Consider the following 21139-nt stretch of genomic DNA (forward strand, 5'->3'; position numbering starts at 1 on the left):
AGACTATGCAGAGAAAATAGAACTCTGCCAAAAAAGAAAATTAACACTAAGTAGATGAAAAAGCTGGAACTGTAACTAAAGGGTGTGTTGGCTGACTCCCCACCCACTGAACTTTTCCCTAAGGCAACAGAGCAGATCAAAGAAAGGACTAGCTTCTGCATCTATCTTCTACTGGAACCATGACCTGCATCCTTATTATGTTGTCAATCTATGAAAATTAACTACTTAGAAAAGTTCATTTGTAATGAGCTCTCTTGTATTAGGACAAAATCACTTCATTTAGCACATTAGGCTACCATCATGTTTTTAAATGTGTTTTAACAAGGATGTGGAACTAGAATGATTCTATGATTTGCTTTAAATTGGGCTGTTTTGTCTGTAGTATTGCCAATCTTATTTTCAAAAGTGTTTCTTGTTAAAGTTGTATGGCACAACTTGGAAAAACTTATGAGCAACTGAAAATGAGTGTTGATGATAAAAATGATAAAGCAGTTTCAATTACAAGTTCAACCATCATTGTGCCCACAATAATGAGAAGTAACCAACTGGCATTGGCAGGGGTATTTCAGAATTTCATACAGTTCTGTTGCACAGATATATCAATTAGATCCTTCCAAGAGATGAAAACATTTTCTGAACACATACAACAGGATAAAAAAATTAATGCACTATAACCTGCATGCAATCACAGCTAACCTTCTACAATCCAGTTTTCCAAAGTGAAATTAAAAGACATCAGGATCATCACGCAAGCGAATGGGTAACTAAGAAATCTTCAAGCTGATTCTGATCACGTTTATTTATTTTAAGTCCATCACATCATTTTTCTTGCATATTGCTGAAAGTATAACTGGCATTTGGTGTTGATATATGTAGTTATATTTTTAATTATAGACAATGACATCTGGTTTGACCAATTAACTCTTTCAGAGTTCTTCCAGCCAAAGATCAATATTCTTTACGCCTGTTGATGTATTTGCACCTTTCCTGCACTGATCACTGAACTTTCAGTTGTAAAAGCTAGATTGGAAGCACTTTCTTTGATGTTTTCAAAGGTAGGAAGAAATTTCACATCTTTGAGTGTCACTGAGCTTCAAGGTAAAGGATTTTTATAGCTGAATACAGTGTGCTAATTAGAGCCAATTATAACCCAGCTGACATACCTTGGAATGAAAAGGTCTCTCCACATTCACTCTGTCCTTGTGAGATGCCCATTTTCCTTCTATTTAATTTGTCTTTTATGAAAGTTCATTGTTTTATGGGTGTGGTTGTAGTGATCATTCAGATTTTATAATCTAAGCGAAGGTTACTCAAATCACTCTTTGTAACATGTTCAGCTGTATTCTGTAGTCATGACTGAATGTTAAACATGAAATACCATGGAGAATTGAAAAAAAACTGGCGTTGGAAGCAAGACAAAAATTTTAGAAAAACTGAAGTTTCCATTTAGAACAATTTTCAGACACAGCAGAGGTGGTAATAATCTTTAAAAAGGAAAACAGATAAACCAGGCAATACTATTTTCCTGAGTGTGCCAACAGTTGCTGATGCTTACAGTTTTCGGAAATGGACAAGATAATTGTCAAATTCACAGCTGCCACTCAGAAACTGAGTGTCAACTTCATGGCTGCTCTTTAGATAATCTATAAACAGCAGACAAGCAATTATATTTGTTGCCTTTTACCCTATTTTGTTATCATCTGACTCCTGATGCTTCAAATTAGCTTCTAGCTAGTAGTTTTTGGTAAAAAAATTAAATCCTACAGAGAACATTTTCCTAGTAAAGAAAAAAGAGAATTTAAAATATTCACTCATGAAAGGACTCTATTATCTGTGTTTTATGCTGAAAAGATAGTTAACACCATCATTTATTAACGTACTGAGCTTTTACAAATGAACAATTCAAAGTTCTCCATTATAGACTAAAGAAGAATAAAGCAACATGCAAACGCTTTCATAGATGTGAACTGCAATCAGCCACAATGTGTTGGACAAAGAAAGCATTAACTACTGCTTAACCATAATTATAGAAGTGACAACCATTTATTTCTGTAAGTGGAAAAATTTTGCTAGACTGAAAATTCTTATGCACTGCAAAACAGAAAATACACCCAAACATTTGGTAACTCAGCAGAACATCCTGCAGCCTCATGTAGCCCATCATAAAAATTCATGTGTTATGGACTCAAGTATCCTGCCTTCTTTGCAGTATAATAATTCAAATTTAAAGGTGACTCTGCTATCAGGTGATTAGGACATTATTCTAGAAGGAAGGAGATGAGACTGAGGACCATCCAGAACCCACAATTCTTACTCCTTACCCACGTGCTCTACAGAGTGGCCACATTTCTGATTGAAAACTGTTCTGGGTATTTTGTAGCGTACTGAAATCCATGCTGCAGGAAATACATGTAAGTTATGCTTTGTCTCAAAATTCTCAGCCACTGAGATGTATTTTGCTATCCAGCTCCTCAAGACACAGTAAAAAAAGAATCAAATTCCTAAAAAAACCTGAAAGATAAGGGGAATTTATTTTAGGTGCCTTTTTAGCCACCTTTTTAGCCAAGAGGCTGCTGAGAAGAATGAGAAATGAAGTTAAAGATTGTTTTGGACAAGAACCCCAAAGACAGCTGGGCTTTATTTTGGCTCTTAAATTATTTTTACATTCAGAAAAATAAAACTGCTGTACAAATGAATACAAGAGTATCCCAACAAGGTGGTGACACAGAAAAAGCACCTGCTTCTAAAATGTTTTTAATTTTTTTTTTCCTTAAATTATTATACTATAGTGTTGGCAACCCCATAAGGTCTTTTTGAAAAAAATCATAAAGCAGAATGCAAAATAATAAAGGGTCATCCTTGATACTTGTATTTACTTCACTGCATCTCCTCATCTACTGCAGCTGTGATTAAATATGTTTATTGTGAAAAAAAGAACTGTGATTCTTGATTCACAGGCCCAATTAATTTCAGCATTGAAAAGGTATTTATGGACATGTAAAGATAATAAAGACAGCCTGAATCACAGGAATTCACAATCTAAGAGAAAGCATTGTAGTGAATTTTTTACAAGAAAGCAAGATATAGGACTCATTGATTTTAAGTAGGAGCTCCTAAATATCCGTTTTGTAGAAACAACTATTAAATTTCTGTTGAGATATTTGTGATTTAAAGGGACGACCAACAGGTGAACACCTCCATAGTTCATTAACAATCTCAGACTCCTGTCTGGTTGGCCATGGGTTTACATATTAATAATGCTTAACAGCAAAGCAAAATCAGGCAAATTGATTATACAGATTCTACATATGAACTAAATTGACAAAAGCTGTCACTAGTAAATTTCAAGTCATGAAATTATAGATGGGAATTAACATCTCCAGACTTTAGTTTAACCGACTTACCTACATTCTGATACTTGCAGCACAGTAAGAGTAATTACTGGTGGATGCAAAGCACAAACAAGCTATGCAACCAAATGGGTTAAAGAGTAAATAGCAAGACCTACTTTATAGAAGGGAAGCCATGACTTAACCATTTTCAGACTTAAGACATCCATCAACATGGACAGTTCTTGTAGAGCATGTGGTGAGATTTCTTACAAGTGTAATCTATGGTTCTTCAGACTGCAGTAACTTAAGAAATCCTAAATTCTTCCCCATCGACTTGTGGGTGAAGCTGATTCTTTCTTCTGTGTTCAGAGAGATAGTGCATATGAAAATCCCACAGAGTGAGAAAGTCATGGTTAGCACTAACTGGAATCCATGCTGCAAAGCAGTTTTGTAGCATGGTTTCATCAAGGTTGTGGATGTTCTCCATGTTCATTTGCTATTGCAGAGAAGTTCTTACAGTTGATTAACAATATTATGAGGCTAATTTTGCCTGCTTGTTTTCGCAAGTATTTATTCCAGACAGATGAGGAATATTAATTCATCTTTCCAGAAAAACTCCTGCTTTCAAAGTTATAAAAGGTATACTAGATTTTTTAGGACACTGCCTTGTCCTTGAAGGTCTGCCTCTTACTAGGATATTACTAGATAACCTGGATTATTATTCAACTTTGTGCTTGTTGGGATAGACTGTTCTTGAGCTTGGAGGAGGTGATACTTGAATAGTAAACAGCTTTCTTGGACCCTTCATCCCTCTAGGGCCCTATCACGTGGGACTTATTCAAACAGATCGCTGAAGAGGCCAAAGCTTGCTCTCCTGAAGTCAAGGGTTGTGAGCTTGGTTTTTGCCCTGCTCCCTCCTGTCAGGATTCTGAACTCCACTATGTCATGGTCATTGGCGCCAAGGCTTCCTTTGACTTTCCCACCCACAACCAGCTCTTTCTTCTTCATGAGGTCCAGCAGAGTATCTCTCCTCATTGGCTCCTCTGTCACTCAGGTCAGGAAGTTATCAATGCTCTCCAGGAATTCCCTGGATTGCTTATGCCCTGCTGCACTGTCCCTCCAGCAGATGGTTAAAGTCCTCCATGAGGACCAGGCCCTGCAAACAGAAGGCTTCTTCTAGCTGTCTGTAGGAAGGCCTGATCTAACTGTTCTTCCTAATGAGGCAGCCTACAGCAGACACCCATTATTTTGTCACCCATAGTGGTCTGCTCTTTAATCCTTACTCACAAGCTCTCATTTGCCTCATCATCCATCCCCAGGTGGAGCTCCACAAACTCCAGCAGGTCTCTCACAGAGATGACAACTCTCATCATCATCCCAGCCTCCCTAAAAAGCCTTAGTACTCTTCTCAGTTTTGTCTGCAGCTATTCTGTCTATCCAACCTGAGTAACTGACAAATGAATTATCACATACAGACAACACATTTCCTAGTATTTTGAGTGCTGTTAAATACAATTTAACAATTATAACAACATTAACAGTTATAACAATATCAGGCTACAAGAAGAGACTATAACCCCTGGTTTTCCCCTGTTCTGGTGATTTCCATTAGGCTGGAAGTTATAGCACTAGTTTAATAGTACAACTCTGGTCAAACCAAAGACTAATGTGTCTTCAATTAAGATAAAAAAATGTGCTGTCACAGGATATTTTCATAACAACTCTATTATATAGAAGATAGCTTACCAATAGATCTCCCAGTATTTTTGGTTTGTTTGTTTTTTTCTGGGTGGGTTTTGGTCTTTTTGTTGTTGGTAGTGGTGTTTTTTTGTTTGTTAGGTTAGTTGTTGGGGTTTTTTTTTTTATACATAAAACCTGGGGGGCTATTTTATTCTCCTTTATTCTCTTTTGGAGGAGAGAGAAGAGTTTGGGGCGGGGTGGGGTGTTAATTAAAAAGGTTATGCATTGTTTCTGACATTCTATGAAACACCAAATACAGTCTAAAGAATACAATAGATTAAGAAAGTTAGTATTTCCTCAAAGTAATTAATATTGGATTATTTACAACAAGAATACTTAAATATTATGGCAGAAACACTTGCAAATAATACTCTAAGGGAAATATGCAACCCCCTTTTAACTTCATTATGTTTCATCCATGCCTTCCCATATTGCTCAAGTGCTAAACTCTTGTCTACATATAGGACAGCTCTCACAAAAGTTTTTTGTTAACTTTCTGTCAAACTACCATGATTAATATTTTAAAGTGGTATTTTAATTATCCTACTGTTAATGATGGCTGAAATATCTGAGGCCTCAATGACTATTTTAAAACATTTTGAAAGTTCTTTTTTCTTTTTGCAAGTGTTTTAGAAAAAGTCCATGTGAGATACATGTGCTGAGACAGCAGAATGCATTATAGCTGGAGGGGTTTTTTGGTGACATATCTACAATAACAAAAGGTCTAGAGTATATGCAGTTAAATTACTGTAGGAATGCAGTGTTTTGGCAAGATAGTTTATGGTACCTGGTGAACTCTATATCCCATGCCAGAAAAAGCACTTTACTAAGCAAAAAGCAAGGAGGATTTGCAGATCCTGTTACACAGACAAATCTTTTTAACAGTTTTAGCAACAACTCACAGAGGAGCTGAAACCTATTTACTAATATGAAAAAGAATCAATTGATCACATGCTTTGGACAGAAAACATGGCCAAAGCATCAAATAAGTACTGCTTGAAAAATTATGTACAGTTTAAAGATGTACATGAGTATTAAAAGTTGTTTTCGCCTTCTTTCTTAACAGCGACAGGAAAAAAGTTTCAAAGGAAGTAGTAACACATTTCACACAAGCAGATTACTGTCACCCAGAGTTAACTGCTATATACAATGAACAAGACATGTGGAGAATAGAACCCCCCAGCACATACATGAGTTTCTTCAATGAAATTGGAGGGTAGTGGGAAAACCGTGTGTAAAGCTAGGATACATTTCCAAAGCAGATGGACAGGAGCCACATAACGTCTATCATTCTACAACACACTGCTCGTGGAGCAGCTGCTGCCACAGACACCATTTCCATTCTGTTGCTTGAACAGGGCTTAAAAAAAAGACAAAGTGAATATTATGGATATGTGACATGTCACGAAAGAAACATATAACTGTCTTGTTTGTCAAAGATCAGTAAGGTGGTCAACCTAGGAAAAAACTTCAGAAGTATGAATGTCTGGCAGGAAAGCACACAAGGAGATGTCAGGTAAAAGTCCTGCCCAGCCACATGATGCCAACAGTTTTTTCCATGTGCTAATGTAAAGATTAAGAGCTGAAACAAGTTTATTTGTGAAACAGCTGGAGTGGGCAAAAGCATTCTCTGCAGACTCATTTTAGAGGAAACACATACCTACTTTTGGGGGGTGGAGAGTTTGAATATTTTCCTATAGGATTTTTCAAAAGATAGCAACATGGATATAGCATATCCTTATTAATTTATTGGTGTTTGTAACAAACAGGACATCTACATGGTTGGACAGGGGGAAAGAAACCCAAACAAAACAGAATGTTCCTCTGAGTACATTTCTCCAATGATTTGAAACGTGCACCCAAGAAGAAAATCATGATTGCCTAGAATTTGCATTGATAGTTGAGGAAAATAACCACTCCTGTTCAAAAGAACAGCAAAACCAAGAATGACAAAGGCTTACATGGATCTGGCACAGATGTACCCTTTAACACCCCTAATCCAGTGACTGTAGATACTGGGGGAATCTGAGGTGAGCAGACTCTAAGACGTGGTTGTGACTCTAGCTAGTGTAGTCCCACTGAATAAGCTCTCCACCACCACTGCCTGAGACTGAACACTGGGCTGGATGGACTGTTTGAGACTGCAGGGCACCCCTTAAGTTCTCACATACATTTTACCAAATAGATCCACTTAACTACGAAGGTACAAGGATCAATTTTTTTAATCTGAAAGACATTTCAGAGCCCTGAATTTTTAACTACCATGTAAGTAAGTGTCAGCAATATTACTTCATCTGTAATCATCCCAGAATATTGTGCTAGAAAAGAATTCTGCTCTGAGGAATAAATATTCGAAATAGTAAATGCTTAATGGGATTTCAGAAGGCAAACTGGAGTCCAAGAGCAAGAAAACAGGGACACCTGTTCAAAGCTAGTTCCTTGTGAACATCTAAAATTCTCCTGCATAACTAATTCTTTCCACAGCTCTACAACATAATTTTTTTTTAAACATTTCCCACTAACCTTTTAAGCAATTCAATAAAAACTGAAAATAAAACTAGCTGGTATCTCTTTAACCTGCAAAATCAGTTGAGGGAGACTGCAACCTTATTTTTTTTTAGTACTAAGAATAGCTAAAGTGGTATTATAAATAGGAAAAAAACCACTTTTAAAAATAGCTCAGTTTTCTTTCAGTAGGGAAAAAATCTCAACTAATTTGGCAGTAAAACTAGGGAATATGACAGCATGATGAGAACTGGAAAGAAAACTACTTTCAAGTTGGGAAGCAGAAGTGAAATAGTACTCTACAAACCCATTATTTTTTACTTTTAGAGCAACACAATTTCTGCACTATTTTCTGTATCATGATTTATGAATCCAATGTAAATACAAATAACTGCAAGGACTTCAACAAAACTAATTTTCATTTTAAGCATATGAAATCTACTGAAATTATCGAAAGTGGTCATAAGTTAACTGAACAGAGAGTAAGTTCATGTACATGAAATACAGCATACTTTTCCCTTAGTATTTCATTCACTGTCAGATTTTACTTTCATTAAGTTTCCCTCAGCTTTACAAGACTAGAGTCAAATAAATTCTGATCAAAAATTAACATAATAAACTAGGCACGTAATAATGTGTTATTATTTCACTATCCCATTAATGAATTGCAATTATTCCCTAGTATATGCAATTACATTGAATAGCTTAAAGTTTTAAACTTGCGCAATACTAACCATTCAAAATTACCAAAAACATTCAAGGGAATGAAAAAGAGACATGAATATTATAAATTACCCTACTGGTTCCAGACATTGTAGAGGATGATAAAAGGGGGAAATGAGAAAGAAAACATGAGAAAGAGACAACAAATGGTTGAACATTTGGATTTATATATAATACATGGATTTATTTACAATAAAGGATAATCAAAGATTCAAGAGAGCAAAATCCTGTAAAGAATTCAGGATGTCACACAGAATTAAGAAGGGAGAGGGGAAAGAAATACAACATAAGATACAGTTAAAATTTTTAACATTTTAGAAAGGATTAGAATATAAAGGCGAGAGTGACAGTACTGATAAGCAGCTATAGGTTTACATTCCCAGTGAAAACACTTGTCCTGTAGTAAGTTTTTCCAAAAACCTTTCTCTATACTTCATCTTTGTAATATGAGAGGTGGCTGATGGAGAATGTAAATGTGTGGAATGAACCAGGTGCAGAAGAATTATTCTTAAATGCTAATAATTTTTTGAATCTGTCTGTAATGAATGAGCTTCACCAGTATGTTTCTCCTGATAGCTCTGAAATTCTGTGCATTATGTGAAGAAATTGGAAGGCCTACAACACAATCAGTATCATCTGGGCAGCTGTTACAAAAAAACCCTAAAAACCGCTGGGGTTCAGTTTATACCCCAGCCCGTGCAATTGGCACTCTTGATGCTCTCAAAAGAAATCTCTATACAAATGTCAGAAGGATCTCCTTCTTCACAATTATATTTCTGGTACTGGGACATAAGAGGAGTTAAAATAAGATAAGGTTTTCATACCAAAAAATTTATGATTGTACTTATTACATGCCTTTGCTATAAAGCATATATAACAGTTAATATACCATATATTCAGGACTATATGATCCTCCTAAAAGAAGTGTTACTTTCAGGTTTAAATTCATTAGATATAGACCATTAAATTGTTTTGGGCGCTTTTTTTTGCCCTTTTTTTTTTTTTTAATGAAACACTAAGGCAGAATTTTAACATATATACCCTGATGCATAACAGAGGAGTACTGTAGAAGAATTAATGTTACCAACATCATGACAGGAAACAAAAGTGTCACCTGAATGCAATGTGGAAGTGTTAGACATATTAAAAAGACCATTTTTACTCTTTTTTTTCCCCCCTGAGTTTCAGATTCTGTTACTTCATAGTTTTTTTACTTAAGACAACATTTTGGGGTGTTTGTTTGTTTGGTTGGGTTTTTTAAAATACTATTTTAAAGGCCCAAAAGAGTAAGCAAAACAATTCTGGACCTCACTTCTGGAATGCACTTACTCATCTGTCTTCAGGGCATCAATTACAAGTGTGATTAACTTTCATCAGGTGACTGTGTTCATTAATGGAATGAACATGATGAAGTAGAAGCAATAATATGTTATGTATAGTATCTTATATATCTTAAATAAACTTCCATTCAAGTTGAAAGGACTGTTACAGCAAATCTGTACTGTTGTAGAAAGCCAGCCTCAATGACATTGCTTCATACTGTGCAATGACACAGCCAAGGAAGAGATAGCACTTCTCAGTACTCTATTTGGAAAGCTTAGATGAAATGCCAAATAAAATCTAGAGTACTTAAAAAGTCTGTGGGAATAGTTAATTTACAGTAACTTTCTCCTTTACAAAATTCTTGTTTAATATTTTAGTGATAAACATCCGAAAGTTCTTGAAACATCTGTGACTTTTTAAAAAGTTTATAATTTGTCTTTCTCTCTAATTTCTTAGATGTGGTAATATTTGCAAGTCCATATTTAGGATTGATTGAATTGGATACACGACAAAATTCAACTTCAGCAAGTAGAGAGGCTTAATGAAGTAATCTATCATTATACCTAATATATTCATCCCTTTCCAACTTTTTTTAGCAGCTGACTATTGTTTTCTACATAAAACATGAATTCTTAATTCCTCACATTTCAGGCCTCCCACAACTGAGCTCTCACTCTTCTTGTCTATGTCATCTCCATTCATTTTCCCTTTACAGTTTTATCTATGCTGTCCATCTAACACTTCCCCTGTATTTATCTTGGTTTTATTTTATTCCAAATTTATTCCATGGACCACCATCTAACTTAGTTCAGTTGTGCCCCCTCTCTTTTGAAGCACATACCTTGCTACTGAGCAGCGTCTACCTTATTTTATACCTACCAAATTTGGAAAGCAAGGAATAGGATGTTAAGCAGATATAGAAAAACCTGCTTCCAGGAGGCACCAGAGGAGAAATTCTGGCTTTGCACCTTTATTTCTGACAAAATAAAAAGTCCCTGCTGAATTCTGAATTCAAGATCTCACAGATGACACTTTCTCTCATGGTGTGTGGTATCCTACTTCTCTGAGGACTATCCTGTGAAGTCTACTATCAAAAAAGTTTGTAGGAAAACTGATGAAGTAGTAGAACAGTAGGTTACTCCTAAAACATAAGTCTTCATGATTCTAACAGACACATTTTTAGGTATTCCTCCAAGCTGCACACAGAGGAGTAATCAAAGTCTCATTAATAGTTGTCCTGTTTCCTTGGCCGCTCCTATCCAGACCGTACCTTGGACTGCTTCTTGCAAGATACCCAATGGCAAGTTCCTTTAATTACTGAATCTTAAAACATTGTACAGAGAAACATACCTATGGTTATGTATATGTAACACTGTGCGAATACATACATTTATCTACAAAATTAGTTTACAGAAAGGGCTTTTTTTTCTTTTTTCTTTTTTTTTTTTTAACATGCAAATGCCCATGTATCTCCAGAATTTTGCACTCAAAATAATTGCATTTTGGCTCACATAAGGAACAGCAGGTAGAGGATGAAAAAAAAAAGTCTTAGGCTTGAACCAAATAGAGGAATTAATAGGCCTATTTGTTTGCCTAATTTAAGCATCTGCTTAATTTTCTGAACTCTTTCTAAACCATACAAGAGTTTGAGTAAAAATTCTGATGGGTCCCAGATTCAAAGCTTAGCGGCAGTAAACAACCTCAGTAACTGAAAGTGAATAGTCATGCTTAATTTTTAAACAAAGTAACTCATGCAATCCAGATAAAAATGTAGGAAAGTGCATTTCTTTTTCACTTGCTTGTAATGTCTTGAAGATCAGATTTTTGTCAAAGGTTTTGTCCAGACTAGAAAATTATTTCAGAAGATCTCAAGCAGGAGGGGCGCAGTGTTCAGACACACACAAGTTTAGGATTTTAGTCACAATTGATTCAAAATGCTCTTTCAGTCTTGGTTCACAGAAGAGAACTGGTATTAAATATGTCCCTGCTAGTTTTTAATAAGAAATTTCAGAGACGTTTGAGCACAGCATTCCATAAAGGAGACGGGAAAGGTAAAGAAACACAGGATCAGTTCTGCCAGTAAACAATTGAGCAAAACCAATACCTGACACACCAGACCTGGAAAAATCCCCTCTTGTATTCTGTGGTACATGATACTAGAAATAGAAAAATCCATGAGGTAATTTTTCAACTATCAGGCTTTCTTAATGGAAGAGAAAAACAATGCAAGAAGATAAACCTTAAAGAACAGAAGTTAAGCAATAAAGCAGAGCACTGAAAACATGAACAAAAGTACAAGCAAATAAAGCCCTGAGACTTGCAGTGGATGCCAGAGTACATAACCAGTTGCATTTTCAAGATAGTTTTGTTTTTTACCTTTTAATTACAGTCAGATATCAATTACTTATGATCTGCAACCCAGATCCATGAATATTGTGAAGCATCTGTGCTACAGATGCTGAGACACACAAAATACCTTCCCATGAGCTACTATCTGAAATCACAGAAGTTCACACTAGGTGCCACAAAGGCCGAGATCAACATTACACCCTGCATCTCTAAACTGTACTGTCAACTACGGTACTCTTCCATGCCTAGCATATAAAGATGTGATAAAAGCCCAGTTTATTTTTTTTTTTACTCTTTTTTTTTGTTTGGGGGGGGGGGGGGGGGGGGGCGATGATGCATTCTAACTAATCATTTTCAAAATTAACTTTAAAAAATTAAGTGTTTATCAAATCTAAAAATGTATAATTGCAAAAGCTATCATGACTTAAAATTTCTCTACCCTTAACAAGAGTAGCTGTTGTGGTACATTGCTCTGCTGCACTCTGTGGGTTAAACAACCTCCTTGAAGTGCATGTGGTCACACTGAACCCCTAGGTTCAGTGTTCAGCCTATGTTTTGTGAGTAAAAGGTACAAGAGTATGCTCTAATGGCAAGGCAAATGGCAGAGCTAGATAAGCATTGCCCTTCTTACTGCAAAGGTATGATGCCAGACCACTACTGATCTCAGATTGTGTACACCAGAATGTTGGTCTTACATTGAAGTCTGAAAAGTATTTACACTTTGCATTGAGGAAAATTGCTTTTCTGATTTATGGTTGGTTCTAACAACAATTGTACTGTAAATGTCTAAAGCAGTTTCATATTTTTCTAAACATCTGAAATGTGTAATAGAGAAGAATATTTAAAGTTGCTATTCATAGCCAACACACCACTCGGTGGGACACGGCCTGTTAAATGACACACGTTTGGCACAAAACATTTATTTTACTCATTTATGTGAACTGTTTCCACTATGACTGAGGCAGGAATAGAAAAGCCTGCTCTAGAACAAGATCGTGTAACTCAGCTGTGCTTGCCTGAGATGATGTGAGGGGTACTAATCCCAAGTATTCCATTTATACCTTTTATCTCTCTAACACAGGACATTTTCAAATCTTTGTGCATATATACACATACAAACATAGATGATGGGCATTAAATGGTAGAAGATATTTGTGAGCACTAGTACGGAACAAAGTCAGATGACAGGAGACAGAAAATTGCACATGAACTTGCTACAAGCTATAATAGAGGGAAAAAAAATATTTTTGGCATTCACATAATTTCACATCCTGATAACAAAGCAGTGAAGTGCCCCTTATTCTTCCTCTGGTGATCAGGCTACCACACAGAGTTCTGGCATCCCACCATCAGATAGAAACATTATGGAAAATTAAAAGATAAAAAGTAAAAATCTTAACGTGAAGATTAAAACAAAAAATAATATTCCCAACTATATTGGAAACTAATTATCAAAAGGTTTCTAACAATAAAAAAGGAATTGTTTAATATAATCGAAGAGTTATAAAGAGAAGTATTCATATGAAAATGAGTAGCAAAGAATTAAGAGATACTACCATCAAGAAATGTAACATTCAGGAAGCTGAGATTTTAGAAAAAAGTAGCCTAGACAACACACTTTTGAATACACTGATATGTCCAATCTTGTCCAAGAACCATCTCATACATATTACCTTCTATTTATTTTTTTTTTTTTAGTTGAAGTTTAATCTACAAGGCTAAAACTAGAAATCAGCGGCTAGAAATAGGTGCTTAAAAAACTTACAGTACAATGTATGACAATTAAAAATCAACTGAATTATCACTTCAAAAGTCTACTTTTTTTTTTACTAGCTAGCTAACAAATAGAAATTTTTATGCAACTAGGTTTTGAAAAGGAACTGAGACTGATTTTAAGTATTGCTCCTTTTTGATACAATTTAAAATTACTCCTACTAGAATATACTTAAGTATAATGAGATTATGATGGATACCTTACTCAGCAGGTGTCTCAATATAGAAACCAAAGAGGCCCTTTCCACTCTCATGTATGACACTTACAGCAATATTCGACGTTGATGTTGCATTATCCTTGTTGGGTTTCAGTTCAGAGTTGTCACATTTCATTTACAAAAGTCTGCTGTGTTATTCCACATTTTTTTCTTAAAATTCTCTGATACTTGTGAAAGGGACTGTAGAACTTGGATGATCACCTCCTACTCCATATTCTTTCTGACAGACAGACATTCCTGGGACTACAGCAGACCATAATCTTACGGTTTCAACTATTCCTGCCAGTGGAAGATGGTCAGGTGGTCCCAAAATTATTTCAAACAACATTGTAGTTGGTAAAATATGGACTGAGTGTAATAACATTTCTTTGCCCTACATCTGTTCAGGAAGGAGTGGGAACATGTCGTATACACACCCATAAAACAAAGAACTTGCAAATACACAATGGACAAATTTTAATTTTCTTTATAATAATAGAAAAGAAAGGGAAACAAACCTCTGTAATACCCTCTGCAGTACTGCAGCTCTCCTTGTCTTTTCTCAGGCAACAGAAAAGAGTAGTTAAACAGGCACCATATAATATAATGAATTCTTATCCTTAACAAACAATAAATTACTTGCACTTACACCAAATCAGTTGAGTGAAGACTGAAAAACAAAGACTGAAGTGCAACATCAAATTTATATTCCGTAAAGAGATTGACATGCTAAGTATTATACCTTTGTGCAACAAAGGTTTTAGATGGGGGCAGGTGGGGAGAAACCCATTAAAACAGTACACAGGCTGTTACTCCATATGTGTTTGCAGGACTATAATAAATGTTTTTAATCTATGAAACATCTGGGACTAAAAATCCAATTTGTACCTTTTTTTTAAAAAAAAAAAGATGGAATAGTTTTAAAGTGTATAGCATAGCTCCTACAATATAAATCTGCACAAAACTAACAGCACAGGTCTATCCTTTAGGCTTTTTCTAGGAGTATAAAATATGCAGAATCCTACCAGGCCATATTGCCATGGGCTGTGTTGTCAAGGTGACAGAGTAGCTCCAGGGTTTGAGTGTTGCTTGATGAATCATCAGGGGATTCATGACTGCCTGATTCCAATTCCTTCGGCATCCTCCAAACAGCAGCACATGTCATGACTTTACTGTCTGAAGCTAAGCAACAGAGAATAATGTCAACAGATCACTGTATGGGAGACGTATTTTGTATACAGTGCATCAACATTTACGCAAATCTATAAGCAATGCACATCTGCTGTTTAAAATATTTAAAAATATTATACAAAGATGAACTCAAAGAATGCAGAATGTCGATACAGACACAGACCTCAAGTCAGCAGTCAGGTTGCTGCAAAACTAACAATTAGCACACATTTAATGCGTTTCTCCGTGTATAAAGGCAAAATTTAGTGCTCGTGAAAACATAAGTCTTTTGGAGGCAAGTCTTCCAAGCTTCGTTCCCCATATTGATGTTAATGAAAATGACCCACAAGCTACATTGCTCAATTCCTTAACAATAAGGATTTAGACATCATTTAAACATTTTCATTTCAAGGGTTATCTTCAGTTGAATCTATGGCATTGCCACATCCTTTACTACCAATAACTGTTTATTGCAAAATTAAGTTTTCCATTTAAATACACTCCTCTCATTCTAGCAAATAAAAACAGCTTCCGAAAGACAAACTGAACTTACACGCATATAGCAAAATATTACAATGTATGATGAACAAGCCAACTGTAGATTGAGGAGAAAATACCATATGGTCTATGCACATATGGCATTGCCCATCACCCAATATAGCAATTTGTAACAGTGCAGAATGGGAGGAGACCAGAGCAGCACTGCATATGTTCATGTTGTTCCAGCCGCTGGTCCAGGGTTCACAGAAGATGAATAGGTCAGTATTATCCACTGCAGCAGGAACAAAGAAACCAGCCACAGCTGTGTTAAGGAAAAGCAGGGGAGCGACTACCTGCTGGAGGATGTGTTAAACGAGAAGTCCAGAAGATAAGCAGCAACAAACGACATGTTTTCTGTTCTGAGGTCATTTCGCATGCCTCTTTCTCACAGTTCTGTCTCCAAGTACATTTTAGCTGATTTTACTGCAAAGTGCCTGATTACAGAGCCATGAGCAGACGTGACCAACTTACACCAGTGGAAAGGAAAACAGGAACAATTGTAATGAGAGTGTTTTCAAGAGGAAGGACAGTAACTCTGAAAAAGGCCTTCTTAGGCTAAAATGATATTAACAGGGGGAAAAAAGTTCCTATTATAAAAGGTTGCCAATCTGGATATTCTATATGCAAAAAAGGCACCCAAACAACAGAAAATAGGACAAAAAAAATCAATTTATATGTAGTGGTACATAGTAAATAAGCCCAAAATGTAAGAATGCAGACATCTTTAAAAAGTAGCCATATGAAACAAAAACCATAGGAAGTTAGGTCAAACCAATAAGAGAAATAGGCCATTTCTGTGAGAGGAAAACAGGGGAAGGAGAAGGACTTTAAATTCAAGCACAGAATTCAAAACACAGAAGCACTGGGTATTTGATAGATCATACTAAATATACATATGATGCACATAACTGCTCACAGTAATTTGGCATATACATGTTGAATACAGTATCAGGAGACCATACATTTAAAGATGATGGATAATCCCTTATTTATTAACATTTAATTGAAATTTTACTAATTGTAGTGCATGCTAACTAAACAGCTACTTCCAAATCATTTGAGGCAAATCCTTTACCCTAAAACCATGTGCCACTGAACGAAGAGGAGAAAGCAGCAGCAGATGGCTACCTTTCTTTAGCAAAGGGCAGCAAATCAACGCACAGCATGCATTGCATGCCATACAAATAATAAATAACGCAAACTGAGAGTGCGATATAGTTCAAGATGGTGAGATTCATCGAATGTTTCGCCTCGATACTCAATATGTGACAGAACAGTAAAGAGCACCACAGAGAAGTTTCTGGTAGATTATAATTACTGAAAGGTCTGTACTATGCATATAAAGCATTAGCTTTTCCACTATCATCAAGACCTATACAGACAACCACAAAAGCAAATCATGGAAAACAAACTACATGTTTCTCAAGCCATCTCTCCTCTCAGCACAGCACCACAAGTCTTAAGACAGCCTTGAAATGACGTTTTAACTTCTTAAAACCAGAACATTTTTAATTTCTGATCGTGTGTTCCTATGAAAAACTTTTTTAAAAAAAGGTTTAGTTTCTTGCACAATCAGATTTCCAGACTGAAAACCCTAAAACAACTAAACAAGCGCTGGTTGAAGATTGAGGGAGGCTGAAGGGGGAAAAAAAAAAAAAAAAAAAAAAAAAAAAAAAAAAAAAAAAAAAAAAAAAGATATAGATATAAAAATCCCTCTGAAACATGATGTGACCCCAGCCCCTATAACACTTTCGTGTTTTGAAAATTGCCAAAAGCCACCAATGAAATGAATCTGCTTGAATTTTTAATGTGTGCAGCAATTCTACATAGATTTTATATTTGTTTTCAAGTTATTTCTACAGATGCTGCTAAGGAGCAAGACTGAAATGTACCTTGATACTCCAGGCAGAAGAGATTTGCTTGAGTAGTGAAAACAAGTTTATCAGATTTCCACATTTTGTAGACTTATCTATGCCATTCTTTGGAGCCCAGCATATAGTGTCCTCTCTGGAAAGCTGTTCAAGCTGCTCTGATGATATGATGTGTATCAGATGCCATTTGCTCTTCCAGAACACAAGAGAAACTTATCTTTTTGAAATTTAATTTGACCACAGTAGATTTCTGTATTAATGGCTGTTATTATGTAGTATATTAGGCAATTATTTTTTATATTAATTTTTATCATTAAAAAAACCTGCTCCAAGTCTTGTATTTTAAAGATATAAGCTAATATATAATTCTAAAACTAGGGCTTTCTATCAAACTTACTAGGGATCCCAGTAGCACAGTAGTCATTCATTCGTTCTCAAATAGTAGAATTAGTTGCTATTTTTTCTGGCTATGTTTATCAAAACAAAAAAATCTATCTATTTTTAATTAACATCAAGAAAGTCTCAGTGAGGTAGCTGTCACTTTTCATGATAAACAGAAAAATTTTACTTCTGTCTCATGACTACACTGATTACATTTTGGTATTTGCTAAAAGTTTCTTCTCATGTTACCATCGTACACATATAAAATAAGCTTATTACCTCCGCTTCCTCTTACAACATAGATATTCCTGTAAACAGGATATTCCTGGTAAAGTAAAAAGGTCTGAAGTACAGGTTCGTGCAGAATTTCACACACAGAATTTTTTGCCATTCCATGCCTGTTTCACTTCACTGGGACTAGTGGTGAAGGATAAAATTCATTGTGTGTCAGAAAGGAACAAAACTAAAAGCTAACAAGCACAAAACTCCTCAACACTCAGCACAGACATCATCCTCTGCTTTCAGCTGGGTTTGAAGATGCTCGTGGAAAATGACAGACTGCTTTCCAGCTGTTGAATGACCATCAATCATGAACAACTGTATGTGCATCAAAAAATCTTCAGATTCTAATTTTAAACTTTGGATGAATTCTGGAATTAGATACATGGCTGAAATCTGTAGAGCACATACTCGATTCAGAGCACTATTATTTCTCCTTGCACTTTTTATGTACTTATCTACAGTTCTGACACTTTATTAATTCCCAGATGTGTGAAACCAAAATGGAATTGCCACGGTCTCCCACAGAAGTAATTTTAGATACAGCTGGCCTTAAGGAAGGCTTAATTTCCCTTTATATAAGGACCTTTTTAAAATATACCATTTTCTCCCAGGTAAAAGAGAGGGCAAACATTAGTGCTGAGTGAAAGTCTCACTCTTATGACAGATGAAGTGGAGCTTTTTAGTGGGTCACGATTCCTCTTTATCAAGGAACCACTAGCAACAAACCTACAAGAATCCATAGACACAAGATAACTCTCATTGCATAGAAATCCAAGTCCCACAACAAGCTTCTCATGGCTGTATGACAAGCTCACTAGCAGTATACAGTATTTGTGGCATTACCCATATAGCCTTATTTCCCAAGTGATCATATTAAAATTTAAAAATTCGGTAACTAAGTAATTTCACTACCACCTCTGTAGTTTCACTGCTTACCTATAATACCTGCAGGCAAAGAGAAACTTCGGATTTTCCCTTCTTTTACTATCTTCACATCACCCTACTGCACATATAAAAACATTGTCATTTAGTATGTATCTACCACCTCTCGTATTATTTCTTAAAAATGTTAAGAGACCAATATGAATGTAATATTTAAATGACAATGCCAGTTATTCTGTAAAAGAAAGAAAAACAAAACACACAGTGTCTATTTAAGTCATGCTTCTACGCCTTCCTTAAAGCTATTTACATAGTTGGAAACCACTTGTCCATCCCTATCTCATAATGAAACCAGAATTTTTATTTATGTCACAGCACCAATGCAGAAGAGAATGGATAAGGTTAAGCTAGTTTCTGTTGTAGTCTTATCACTGAGCATATTAAGAAAAACGTAACTGGGTTTAACTAAGCACTATTGAACCTGTCTTGAGAACATGGAAGTTACATTTTCATAGAGAACAAGTGAAAGGTTTGCAGAAGGGAGTCCTACTGTATTCCTAAAGCACTGTTTGCATAAAATGATACAGGAATGAGACAATGTACTGTTTAATCTTTGTCACATTTGTTCCTCCTCATTCAAGAGAAATCCCTTGTCTAATTCATTGTGCCTCTTCGGTATAACTTTTTCTAGGAATAGCTAACGATGGAGTTAGATGTACTGTTCCAACTGCAACAACCCCCTGTGAAGCACTGTTTCCCCAAGTTCATCAATACGATCTCCTGGGCAGAGGATACCATCTGCTAGAGTGACTGTACACAGTTCCATCTACCTGGTTCTGTTGAAATGATCTAGACTTACGAAGAAGCAAACCAAAATTCAAGGAATAACTAAATAATCCCATCTTTTGACAGCACTTAGTTAGGAAGCAACTACACGTGATGCTGGCAGCAATGAGGGTGCAGTAACCAACCACAGGAAACAAACTTTGATGAGTTCAGCCAAAGCCTAAGAGAGATAACCACAGCTACAGAATATGAGGCCATCTTTAGATGCCTACTTTACAAGTCGAGCAAGTGAGAAAACTCTGTGCATGCAGAGCGTGCAATTTGCAAAGGGTCACAACTTGGTCAAATCGATACCAATTTTCACTGCAGCACTCAAAAGGACTTCTCAATGAGGGCTATTTCCATGTCAATTTTCAGCTTTCCACTACCAGCTGTTCCAACGGGGGGGGGGGGGGGGGGGGGGGGAAGTAAAAGTTGCAGGCAGGTAAAGCATCCTGCTTTATCTTCCTCCAAACACTGTTCCCCTTGGAGAGTTGCTCCAACTTAGAATGACAGACTCTGAGAAGGCAATAAGCCTGGGAAAAAAAAAAAAGATCTGCCTGAAAGGTAAACATAACAGGAAGTTATTAATGAGAGTTTGAAAAGAAACACATATGTAATGTTAACTACAAGGACTCGTTACTGCTTTATAGAATTATGTCACACACAACAGATCAATTCACTGTACTGTTGCTGCTGGAACGCAGTAGCCAGCAGACATTCTTTAACAACTATACAGTCATTTTGGGACTAGATGCAAAAAGAAAAATGTGGATATAAGAACACAGACTGCTGATTCCAGTTGCAATACATTTGCTCAGGACACTGAAAGTCATTCCTGCCCTGATGGAGAACTACAATTTTTTATGAACTTGCAGATTTTTAAGCTAGAAGGGATTGTCTATGCACTTCACACAACCCTTGATTTTCCTTCAGCAATTCCTACAGTTAAAGACTTACATAATGAAAGAAGTGAGCTCTGTCACATCTCCAGATTTAGAGAGGACATAAAATTTTAAGTCATTCGGAATTATTATAAAGATTTCTTCAGAAAATGCCCCAGACTGCAAAACTACAAAGAATTCAACTGAACATCAGGTGTCATAAAAACCTGTTTACACAGACTCCTTGAAAGATGCAGTTTATTCTCTTTAATAAATAACAGCTTTAAAAAGGACATAACATGCAACACCAGTAAACATACTAAGAAACCAATTGATATCTGGATGACTGATGCAATAAATCA

At 36.0% G+C, this 21139-nt stretch overlaps 1 protein-coding gene across 6 annotated transcripts in view; it reads right to left on the bottom strand.

Annotated features, from left to right (window-relative positions):
* EIPR1 (EARP complex and GARP complex interacting protein 1) overlaps positions 1-21139 on the bottom strand; it is a 102125-nt gene that overhangs the window by 37594 nt on the left and 43392 nt on the right. For all 6 annotated transcript variants that reach the window (XM_049818986.1, XM_049818985.1, XM_049818988.1 and 3 more), the window contains exon 4: positions 14968-15124. In XM_049818986.1, the coding sequence (XP_049674943.1) occupies positions 14968-15124 (157 nt within the window). The remainder of the gene's footprint in view (positions 1-14967; positions 15125-21139) is intronic.

Source organism: Accipiter gentilis, chromosome 16 (assembly GCF_929443795.1).
Source record: "Accipiter gentilis chromosome 16, bAccGen1.1, whole genome shotgun sequence".
NCBI classification, from domain to species: Eukaryota; Metazoa; Chordata; class Aves; order Accipitriformes; family Accipitridae; genus Astur; species Astur gentilis.